The 12,069-nt window shown below is 39.2% G+C and overlaps 1 protein-coding gene across 12 annotated transcripts in view; it reads left to right on the top strand.

The window, feature by feature from the left end:
- Positions 1-12,069, top strand: part of PIEZO2 (piezo type mechanosensitive ion channel component 2) — a 418,984-nt gene that overhangs the window by 202,355 nt on the left and 204,560 nt on the right. For all 12 annotated transcript variants that reach the window (XR_011541935.1, XR_011541934.1, XM_070627457.1 and 9 more), the window contains exon 4: positions 8,931-8,973. Coding sequence is in view for 10 of the 12 variants with exons in the window: in XM_070627457.1 (XP_070483558.1) it covers positions 8,931-8,973 (43 nt within the window). In the remaining 2 variants the exon portion in view is untranslated. The remainder of the gene's footprint in view (positions 1-8,930; positions 8,974-12,069) is intronic.

Genomic DNA, 12,069 nt, shown 5'->3' with positions numbered 1-12,069 from the left:
TCCACAGCCCTCCCTGTGTCAGTATGGCCTGGCTTTTACAAAGAGGAGTCTGCCTTGCTGTCTCCACTTCCCAACCTTCCGTTTAGTTCTCACCTCACTGCCCTTTCACACTGTGTTGTCTCTAATTCCACTGAAGCTTTGCTGACACACATTACCAGTCTTCCCCCCTCTTGTGGACATTGGCCTCTCTACTGTATTTGGCTCCCTCATTGCTAGAGTTCCTCCTTTCACATCGCTATGCTTTCTTTTTATTTCTTAACTGGAATCTTTCTTAACCTGCTCTTTAAATTTTGTTAGTTTTCCCTAGATTCTATTCTTGACCATCTTGTGTCTCTAAACATTCTTGCTGAAGAAACAGCAAAAATAATCTGGAGTCATGGAAACCTGGATTTTAATGAGTGTGACATCATGTCAACTATAACTTCAATTAAGTTATATAAAGGTTCCAAGTCTCTCAGTTATCTTATTACTTTTTATCAAAAATCTAACTTTATCGTGCATACTATCCCATTGTATTTTATCTAAATAGCGTATGTGTGTAATTACTGCATATTTAGGCTGTTTCCAGTGCTCAGGGTGGGGAGCTACCAGGCATTTTGAGAGCCTGACTAATCCTCTAACTGTTCACTGATGAGCACCATGTGTCCCCAAAACACGGGGCAGTGGGGAGTTGGTGCCCTTACCTCCTGCCCATCACTCTACACAAACATACACACAAATGTGCATACACAGAAGACACAAATACATGCACAAACACAAATATACACACGTGCAGAGGCAAACATAAATACATACACACACAAACTTTATTGTCAATTGTTTCTGAGTGTTGCACTAGATATGGAAAGATAACTGAAGGCAGGGAGGATAGGAGAGGGGAGGGTGATGATGATGATGATGATGATGGGAGCAAAGTCTGGCTTCCTCAGAAAGAGGCATCCTGTCCAGAGAAGGCACAATTGTCCACTTTCTGTTTAGTGTGGACCTTGTGTTTATGAACCAGGAGGCACACAGTGGGGACAGAATGAAACATACTCTTGTCTTCTTTAAGACTGGCTGGCTGTTTGCTTTCCATGGGAAACATAAGCACAAAACACTACGAGTTGAGTTTCATAATTCAGTTCAGTTGACCTCCTAGTGCAAGTTCCTCCCAGATTCTTGAAGATAGATTTACTGTGTGTGTGTTTCTCTTTTCCAGTGTGTCCACAGCTATCTTCATGGGAATTTGCTAGAACAAGCATCACAGACTGCCAATCAGATCCAATCTCAAAGCAGAAATTTTATAATCAAGGATTATCTTTAAAAATCCATTATTTGATGAAGAAATTAACTATTTTGGGTTTACATTTCATTTTAGAGTAATTTGAAAGTAATTTTCATAGGAAGATCTTTTAAAATGGTGTAGTATCCCCCACTCATGGACGAGTGTGGCATGTTTGTGAGCAGACTTGGTGATCTGTGAATAGCTCGTCTTGGTCTCTGCAAAGGGTGAATAGAGCTGATGGGTGTTTGCAGACTGACCAGTCAACTCAGAATGAGAGTAAAACATGCGTTATGCTCATTCAAGAACTCCTGGAGTTGAGATGTTTGGATATTAGGGGATTCATGAGAATCAAAGAAACCAGTGTAACATTTGTTCCCACCTGCTCGGGCAACAAACATATAAACCTGAAAACTGAAAATGATAGAAATTAATTTATAGTGTAAATATTCATCAGTTCTATTCAGGAAAATAAAATAATTAGATATTGAAATTTTGAACCTAGAAGACAAATGTATTTGCTGAAGACATGCCATATTTGAGATTAGTGACCCTGATATATAAAGCATTCTTAAAAATCAATAGGGTAAAAGACAAACCTCTAATAGACAAATGGACAATGAGTATGAAGAGGCAAGTCATGAAAGAAAATGTTAAAATTGCTTATATACCTAAGAAAACTTGTTCAACTTCATTACTATTTATGAAAATATGTTGAAATAAAATGTAAAAGATAAAAAGAATTCAGAAAAGTGAGTTCAATCAAATACATGTATTTGAATAAAATTTTGATAGTCAAATTTTTACATATACATATATAATGATGCAGTAATTCTACTTTTAGGAATTTATCCTAAAGTAATTGAACAAATGTTCGAAGATATATGTAAAATGTGTTCAACACATTGTTATGTATGATAGCAAGATGTAGATATAATTTATATATTAATGAATAAGGACTTGCATTTTGTTAAATTATGGAATACTGTATGGGCATTAAAATGATTATATGCCTATGTTTATTGACGTGGAAAGAGTTATATATTATTAAGTGATTAAAGCAGGTTTCAAAACAGGATGAGCCCTATTTTATATGTACAAGCATGGATGTGAGAGTCTTACTGTGTGGAGACATTTTTGCAAAAATAAAAGATTATAAGTATTCTTATGTTTTGTGATGATCTATATTATTTTACAAATAAGGAAAAACGTAAAAGTTGCTCATTTTGAAAAGCACACCGTGATCTGTATATTCTGCCATGTTGTTGGTGAGACTGGTGAATCTGACCTTCATCTTTTATGAAGTGATCAGCCTTAGATGATGGAAAATTAAGACATATTATGAAAAGAATTGACAAAGGATAAGTGGGATGAAATCCAAAGTGTGCAACTTAATGCCAATTATTATATACATAAATGGGTGTCATCTAGATGTTAATGATCAGAACAGGAGATAATTGACATTACAAAAGCAGAGGATTAGGTAGAGGTGAAATGATGCTTTTAAAAATATTTGGTCCTTTAATATGAAAATTATTAATTAAGGGATGGTAAAGAATGTTTTTTCTCTCTCTTTTACAGTTACTTTTGACCATTAATGACAAATCTCATCTTGGAATTATGCCACAACTTCCAAAATTTTGTAGATCTCACCATTTAAGCCAAAATGCTGAAATTGCTCATTGGCTGGGAAAATTACAGTACTTGGGTATATCTCATCCATTAGAGCAAGTATTTCTGGGGTTAAATGGATTTCAGCTATAATTTAACACAAGAGCATCTTAATTTTGCAAAATGTAACTATAAGTCAATTGAAAGGAATTTATTTTTCCCTTAGAATTTCACATTATGTTCCATGTTCAAGGCGAGGTAAAATCTTGACTCTTTGGGGGTTGGCCCCGTGGCGGAGTGGTTGGGTTTGCACGCTCTGCTGCGGCGGCCCAGTGTTTCATCGGTTCGAATCCTGGGCGCAGACATGGCACCACTCATTGAGCTATGCTGAGGCGGTGTCCCACATGCCACAACTAGAAGAACCCACAACTAAGAATATACAACTATGTACTGGGGAGATTTGAGGAGAAAAAGGAAACAAATTGAATCTTTAAAAAAAAATCTTGAATCTTTGCTTGGCTGTGGAAATCTGATCCTTTCAAGAGTTTGAAATAATGTAAAGGAACATCCACCAGAAAACTTATATGTGGTATAATTTCCTGATATTTGAGTGTTTCATCACCAATTTCTGTGCCAGTTTGCATGTTCAGCCACTTAGCAGCCCCTATGATATATGAAAAACTTCCATTTTTATGGGAATATACTGGCAAAAGTCCACCACTTCTCTGAATTATTAGTCCTTTTCTGCTAGTTATTTTGAAAAAAGCAGAGATGCAGGTCCAAGTTCAAGTGGCTCTCAATGTCTGAGACATACTTGGTGTAAAACTGTTGAGTTAGAAGAAAATCTACGCCTCATTTGACCACTCATTATGAAACCTATAGGAAAAACTGTTACTTTTTTTGTATTAGAAATTGAGCAACAAGTTGATTGAAAGAACGATTGTGTAGGGGAGGAAGAGATTTCCTCTACCCGCTCTGGGTCCTTCTGGCGGGATATGGAATTAAATTCACATGAGACAGAATAACAGGAGAAAATTAAACACAGCTTTATAACATGTATACATGGGAGAGGCTCAGGCAACCTGAGCAACTCACCAAAATGGCTGAAGCCACCACCTTAAATATCATCTTCAGCTAAAGACAAAGGAGGATGTTGGGGGTGGGGGGAGTCAGTTACGGGAGGTTACCAGGAAAGCACCGTAAACAAGAGTCAGGTTATTATGCAAACTTGAGTCCTTGCCTTCCACATTGATGAGAGTTTCTAGAGATAAGGTCATCCCCCCTTCTTCCTGGTACAGAGAGGGAGACGCATGTACAGATGGAGATTTCCTTTACAATGTAAATCTCTCTTAACAAAGGGTAAGTAAATTCTACTTTTCAGATTTTCTTTCCTGTCTGCAATTTTTAAAAGTAACCAGCCCAAAATAATCCTCCCTCATGGCAAAGAGACATATCTTGGGGTGGCCAATTCAAGTCCCCCACAATTGATAAAAGTAATCAGTGAGGAAACATGATAATAGAGCGAGTAACCAATTTACAACATAAAGATGGAGATTTTTGCATTTTCAGTAACATTTCTGAAAACATAGAATGACAAACTAAAAGGGACCTGACAAACACTTTTTAACATGATGCCAAGGAAAGAGAGCCCCATGAGCACCTTGTCTAAGGAAATATGATGACTAGAGGCAGAGCCATTAGAACTCAGATGTCTGCTTTCAAGCAACAGGCAAAGCTGTTGTTTTAAACCACTGCCACAGAAAGATGAGAAGACATAAGAAATAATCAACCCTGTTTTGTCATCTACAGGTTACATGTTGGCAATGGCCTTCTGTCTGCATGTATTTGTACACACTGAACCCCTGCCAAGAGTACTGAGTGTTGAACACAATTAATGCAGGAAAATTTGTAGGTCCTGGATGAAAGGTGGTGTGAGAAGCGCTGTCGTGACAGATAACCTCTGCTGTAGGCATGCCCATGCTTCTAAAAGTAATCATCAGACACACAAAACTTTGGGGAATTTAAAAGAATTTTGAATTCCATATAATAGTCAGATAGGGGCGAGAGGCAATTGATAAGAAGGAGAAGAATGAAAGGAGGACGGGAACATAGCCCCCTGTGTGACAGCGCGGTGAGGGAGGAAGTTGAGACCCTTGGCTCTGGAGTCCTGAATCTCTCCAGCCCTCACTTTTCTCACCTGAAATGGGGATACGATAATAGTACTGATTTGATGGAGTATTTGCGAGGATTAAATTAGCTAATACATAGAAAGTTAGGACCTGGTAAGGGTCTAAGTGTAAGCTGTTTTTATTGCTATGTTAAGTTGGGGGAGAACGTCCACTCTCTTGATTTAAAATATGGCAAAAAATGGCTAGAATTTATTTAACATGCTTTCATTCCCACCTAAAATTTGGATCCTCAAAGCATGGTTAAAATCTTATTTTCATTGTTCCTATTCGGTGCTCTTTGAGATGCAAATGTCAAAGTTAAAGCTAGAGGTAAGACTAGAGTAAACAACACAGATTATGTTTGCCCTCTTGTAACTGGAGTGGTGGGGGAGGCTAGGGCATCAGGAACAACTGCGCACAGAGACAGGGATGCCTTCAGGAGCCCTCTCTCTTTCTCCCGGCTTACCTCTGCTCCTGGATCCCTCTTTCCTCTCACACAGCCTTTCTCTGTGTGGCGGGACCATGGCCACAGAGTGAACATCATCAAGGCCGGGCTGGCATGATTCCTGGTTCTCTGACAGGCGAGCAGTATAGCCAGCCCAGGAAGGGTTCCATGTTGGCCTGACCTAGCTGGTCACGTGCCCGTCCTTATCACCTGTGGCGAGGGAGACAGGGTGCTGCGGGGACTGGCCACATCTCCCCGCCTCCCCAGCCAGGGAGGGAGAGGCAGTGAGACTGGAGCCCCAGCAGAACAACTCATTGGCCTGGGGAAAGCAGCTCCCAAAGAAAGGAAGAGCCCGTGACTTCTTTCTGTCATGGAAAGAGGAGGGAATGTGGAACCGGCAGAGGCTGATAGGTAGATGGGGTGTAAGAGGGAGGGTGATGAGAATGGACAGACAGAGCTTTGTGTATTTTGTAAAGGGGCAATTGTTGATTGATTTATCCCAGGAGGACATGTCCTACACTTCCACGTGGTGGTTCCCCCTGGAGTCATGGGAGTGTCAGCGCTGAAGGATAGTAAAAGGTAGTTTGTCATAGGGGCTTATATCCTGAAACTTAACTCTGCAGACCAAATGACATTCAGAGGGTTTGTTTCCAGCCCCTGGTCTTTGGGATCCTTCACTCTAGATTTCAGTTCTGTTCTTAGGATGCCTGTGCTATAGGGCAATTTTTTAAAGTGAAGAATCACAATTCATTATTTCTAACTACTTCATCTAACGTTGGAAAGGAAAAATCTGTCTTATGAATTATGTCTGTTTCTCTATGCTGCGTATTTTTCTTTTTGTTGTTGCTGTTTGCTTTTTTCTGAAGAGTGTAACATGTTTTAGACTTGTCCATATTATAAATCTCATTTAAAAAGTGTTGAATCAAAGAAGTCTGCCAGCCACTTTTGTTTTCTCTGCTTTTCTCCACTTGTTGGACAGCCCTGGCAGAGGAGAATAGTATTACCTTACCGTGTAAAGCATGGTTAATGGCTTTAAAACAATTCCCCAGCAACTGAATAATGGGCTGCTGAAAATATCCTTGGTGCCAAAGGACCTGAATATGTCTGTTCCATTTATTGTGTGTTTCTCGTTTCATCATGACTAAGTGCTCACAAAAGACATAAAAACCCAAACCTCTAGGGTATGTGGTGTTTGAGGGCAGAAACCATATTTTAATCTAGTCAGTCCTCCACCTAACATTTCAGATGGTTAGTAGGGGATCAACAGCAAATACTGACGGATGCCTATGGTATGGAAGACATTCAGTTTATTAAGTTGATTTCTCGTGGCTAGAAGAAAGTCGTTGTTCCACCAGCTCTATTGTGCTTGGTTGGTTGGCTTAGTAATATTTATCTTAAGGAGTACTGGAAGTTCTGCACCAAAAAATTTTAACTTTTCCTGCCTGTTTGAATAAGCTTACTTTTCTCAGAAATAAGAAGATGGAACCTATTTCTTATTTCCTAATAAAAGCTCCATCTTCTAAAAGCTTTTCGGTGCAGTTTAGCAAAGTCGTTTATTTTAATTTTACCTTGATAATAAATTGAATCTATTAAAAAAGGGGGTTAATCTTAAAAATTTATATAAAAAATCAATTTAGGAATATACTGAGAAGATCTAGGGGAAAAAAGGTAGACAAATTTTAAAGATGCTTTATCACTGGAAGCAAGGGATGGCAAGAACAGTGGCATCTACACCCCCTCAGCACCCACCCCCACCTTCCCCAGACCCTGCCCACTTGGCCTGCCCCAGACTGTCTGGTTCTCGCTTGGCGGGGCACTCAGTCTCTCCACTTCTCACCTTGGGCCAGCAGTTGGCAGCTGTCCTTGAACACAGCGTGGTTTCTGACTCAGGTTGTGTATTCTTTGCCAGTGTCTTAATTACTAGGATCTCAGAGGCAGGATAATTGTCTTCAAAGAATTCCTGAGATGGAGATTCTCAATTGTTTCACATGTGACTCGCAGCACAGATGGAATTCATATGGGGCCCCCTCCCCTGGGCCAGGGGCCATGAGAAATTCCTGGGCTGTGACTGAAATTCCGTGTCTTTCACTCCTACTCAGCAAAGCATTTTGGAATTCACTTGGATCAGAAGTGACTTCATCAATGAGATAAGCCTGAATCTGCTTTAAATTTGTATGTGCATATATATGTGATTCATATCTGACATTTAGTCCTTGATTATTTATAAAAATTATTTAAAATGCTAGATCGTAGCCAAATAGTATGAACCCAAACCCTGTGGTCAAACACCATGCTTGTGCTCTCTTGAGACTGGTTCAGGCCTCTGAGGGGGCCCAGGAAGCTAGTCTTGTATAATCTCCTGCCTTTCCAGAAAGTCTGCCTAGTGTTGAGGAGACACTGAGTGGCCACCTAAAGATTAAGCATGTGAGGCAGAGTTCTCAAGAAGGCACCGTTAGCGCCATCCTGGTTTATCGTGACTTTAGGAAAAGAAGCTGGGTAGGTTTTTAGCTGCCTCTGGAGACCATTGCTGAATCCACTGCTTCCTGTTTGCAGAACTAAATTGCACAAAAAGGCAGTAATTATCTGCTGTGATTATCAAGCGACTCGTGCACAGCACAATTTAGGACTAGGTGGGTGTGTCTTGAAATAGTTAACTGACATCAAAATATTTTTGCCACTGACTGAGCATCAGGAAAACGTAAAACTATGGGTTAAACACAAACTTGTAAATGTGGAATTTTTATTAGAATGGTCTTTGATAAAAATTAGCACTTTTCTTTATATTGAGTACTCAGAATGTTATGATGTCTGTAATGTAGGGAAGAATTATTGCATGGAAAAATGATAGAAAATCCTTTTTATACCCAGCTGTACTTTTGTGGATTGGGTCGACTACTCTTCAAATCCTGTCACTTGAAACAGAATTTCTGCCTTCAAGAGACTTCTGATTAAAATGTTTAGCTTTAAAAAAGGGGGAAATGTCCACCCTGTGCTTCCACCTTGGTGAGATAAAGACATGGTGTCTCAGTGAGTTGTAACTTCAGTGTGTCGTTTAGCTTTCCATGTGCTGCACAAAACTAAAAGTAGAATTTTAGAGAGTACAGCGTACAGTATGCCTTTTCATTATTTTTGACAGCAAAGTGTTGCTCCCCTTATTCTGAAACAGACACACTTGGCTTTTCGAGAGTGACTTAGTGGCCTACTGCTTTCCCAGAGGAACGTGGAGCACAGCTTTGTGGCCTTGCAGGAGCTATGCGCTTAAATCCTTATGTGGAATGTTCTCTAAAAGGCTGTTTGGGGGCTGGAGGTGAGGAGTAATCCATTTGAGGAAGAACAAAGTCTTCCACTTAAATGTAAAACCAAATACCTAGCAGGAGGTGCAAAATCAGGACAAAGCTACCTGGACAGTTGATGTGTGCTGACCATGTTTCTTCCTTCATTACAGGCTCGACGTGGGAAAAGACGCTTCGGCAGATTGGCTTTGAAAGGTAAGCAGGGGTTAGTGTGTTTCCACTTTTATCTACTAATGTCCTGTTTTATTCTAAGGAATTTATTGATGATAAATCAGTGATCTTGCTGCCACTACTTCAGGAATGTGTGCCCTTGAATAGGCCATCATTTTGCCCCCTGAGACTCAATTTCTTGGTAAAGTAGAGCTTTACTTTCTTTATGAAATGCTTGCCTGCACACAGAGTGGACAGAAGATTAAATGGAGCGATTTATTTGAAAGTGCTTCTTAAACTGTGTAACAGTATAAAAGGTAAGTTGTGTAAGGAGAGATTTACAGGAACTAGAGTTTACTCTCTCCTAGCTTACTCAGCTCATATGTTGTGTTCAGTTCTATAGTTTTAGTACAGAGACATTTATATTTATATTGATATCTTCTCAATTATTAAAATTATTAGGTCTTATTAGCTCTAAGTGAAAGGCTGAGGTCGTGTTGCGCTTAGCTAAAAGCATTTCTATACCAGCATCTCCCCAAAAGAAAAGAAAATGGACTCATCATAACGTGAGAAAATGTGGCGGAAGGGTCAGTAAAGTTCCCAAGCTGTCTGCTCTTGGAACCGAATCGCAGCGTATCAGATCGATCTCTCCCAGTGGCATTTAGCATCTTATATTGAACTTGCAATGTAGATACAGCTATTGAAAGGGAGAAAGGTAATTTTAATTTTTTTTTCTTAGTCCAAAAGTAGACTTTGACTAGTTCTTTTCATCATATTGGAAATACGTTTTTATGTGCATTGATCAAGCTGGCAGACTGCTTAGAGCATGTAAAAGAAATAATAAAATACTTTAAGATGCATTATTTCTCCAATAGCAAGTGAGAATAGCTCATCACCAGGTGGACTGTGATAGCATTTCCTGTACCATTTTTTAATTGCTTCAAAGATTCATTTATTTCTCTGCATACATTTCCGGTCAGTACCATCTCTGTTAGGTCCCACAGTAAGTTCTCATACTTAGTTCTTAAAGTTACTGGCAGAGGCTGGCTTGGACAGGCAGATCCCACAGGCCAACTTAAAACAAGGCGTGCAAAATCAGGTGCAGCTTCACTTCACGTGAAAGAGAAAGAGCGTCTTTCGCTTGATTCTTCTTCCATATTATGAAAAATGTCAAAATACACAAACGGAGAGAGACCAGCAAATTGAACATTTCCCAGCTTCAGTAAGATTTTGCCATACTTGCTTTAGCTATTTTTTTTTTTTTTGGCTGAAATATTTCAAAGAAAATCTCATATATTATGTCATTTTGTCCCTACATAGGTCACTATACATCTCTGAAAAATATGGGTGTTTTCTTCCAGAATCATAATGCCACTATCATACCAAACACAAAAAGTCCTTAGCATCCTTTAATACCCAATTGGTGTTAAGTTTCCTGATCATCTCAGAAATGTCTTTGCAGATACTGGTTTGAATCAGTATGCTACTAAAGCCCATACATTCCATCTTGATCTGTTTAGGCCTCTTTATTTAGATGGTTCCCCTCAATTCCCTCCCAGCTTCATTTCTCTTTCTTCACGTATTGATGTCTGAAGAAGCCAGGTCACTTGTCTTGTAGAAAGTCTTACATTCTGGATTTGTCTGTGGTATCATTTAACTTGTTATTCTGTCCTTCTATTCTGTGTGAACTCAGATTGCTCCCTTTGGGTCGTGGGGAGCACGTCATGTTGACTTCTTGTCTGTTTGACACAGGCACTGGTCTTTTATAGTTTCCATGTTTCTAGCACAACTCGATGTACCCCACCCATCCAGGATTCGGGCCTGGAGTCAGCCAGTCCTCCAGGGCGCCCGTCCTCCTTTGTGGAGAATGGTGTTTGGGAACCACAATCTATAAATCTGTAAATACTAGAGATGCTCATCAATTCTGGAGCGGAGTGGTTTCTGGGCTGAAACTTTTCAATAGATGGAGCTAGGAAATACTTTTTTTAAGAAAAATAAATCCTGAACTCATAAATATTTCCAATTCAAATATAACCTTATAGAATTTTTAACTTCTCTGATATTACATTTGTATCTCTTTTCTTTTTTACTGAAAATTTTGGTTCTTAACAGAACTTGTTTCACTTTAATATATTTATAATATTTTAAAAATAACAATAATACCAATGTTACCACTAATAATAAGACTACTGAAAGAAGTTTTAAAAATTTTCATGAAATTAAAAATTTTATATTCCATTAAGGACGTACAATCAAAAGACTGAAAACTAAAGTTGCTTGAAATTTTTTTTCTTTATGTGGCCATATCCTAAATTTTACATACAATTTGGCTCATTTGTTTCAGAATCCTTTTCATTTCAACAGATTTTTTTTCCTTTTGATTTCATTTCATTTTTGAATATATAACATTTATATGTCTCTAAGCACAAATTACATGACGAAGTTTTTTCAGAGAAATGTCACCTTCGTCCCTTTCCCTTGCTCGATTCCTTCTTTCTTCCACAGTTACCATGTTTATCAGCTTTTGGTTTAACCTTCTGATGTATATTTCTGCGTATGCAATCTACTACTTATGTATATCTACGGCCTTGCCCTGTTGTTGCATGAAGAGTTGCATATTATATACAGTATTCTGCACTTAGATTTTTCACTGAGAGTGTATCCTGGAGATGATTTCCATCAGTGTATACAAATGTTTGTCACTTCTCTCACCTGCAGATGGCATCCTTTGTGTGGCTAAGCTAACACAAAGAATGAGATGAGTCAGATCCAAGGTCTTGTCCAGTATGGAACTCTCTAATAATTTCAAGGATCCAAGAGACTGAGGGACACTGGTAACACAGGGAGAAATCCAGGCTATCCCATGTGGCTCCCCAGGTCCTTCTTTTTCACCCCAGATCCATGCTCTCTGGTCCAGTGATCAATGAGGTTTCTAATGAGGTTGGCAGCTTCCTCACATCGCAAGGAGCATTTAATTTTGCAGCATCTCCAGTTAATGCCTAAGAAAGTTGAATAGCTCCTGTGACACTGTCCAGGCAGTCGTGCCTCATAAATCTGTGGGTTGAAGATTTGTTTACCATAACATCTTAAACCAGGGATTTCCTGCTTGAAGCACTCCATTGATCAGGACTCTCTCCAGAG

The sequence above is a fragment of the Equus przewalskii genome, chromosome 7 (assembly GCF_037783145.1).
Source record: "Equus przewalskii isolate Varuska chromosome 7, EquPr2, whole genome shotgun sequence".
Classification (NCBI taxonomy): Eukaryota; Metazoa; Chordata; class Mammalia; order Perissodactyla; family Equidae; genus Equus; species Equus przewalskii.
The sequence above is the reverse complement of the archived record's forward strand: the minus strand, read 5'-3'. Positions and strand labels throughout refer to the sequence as shown.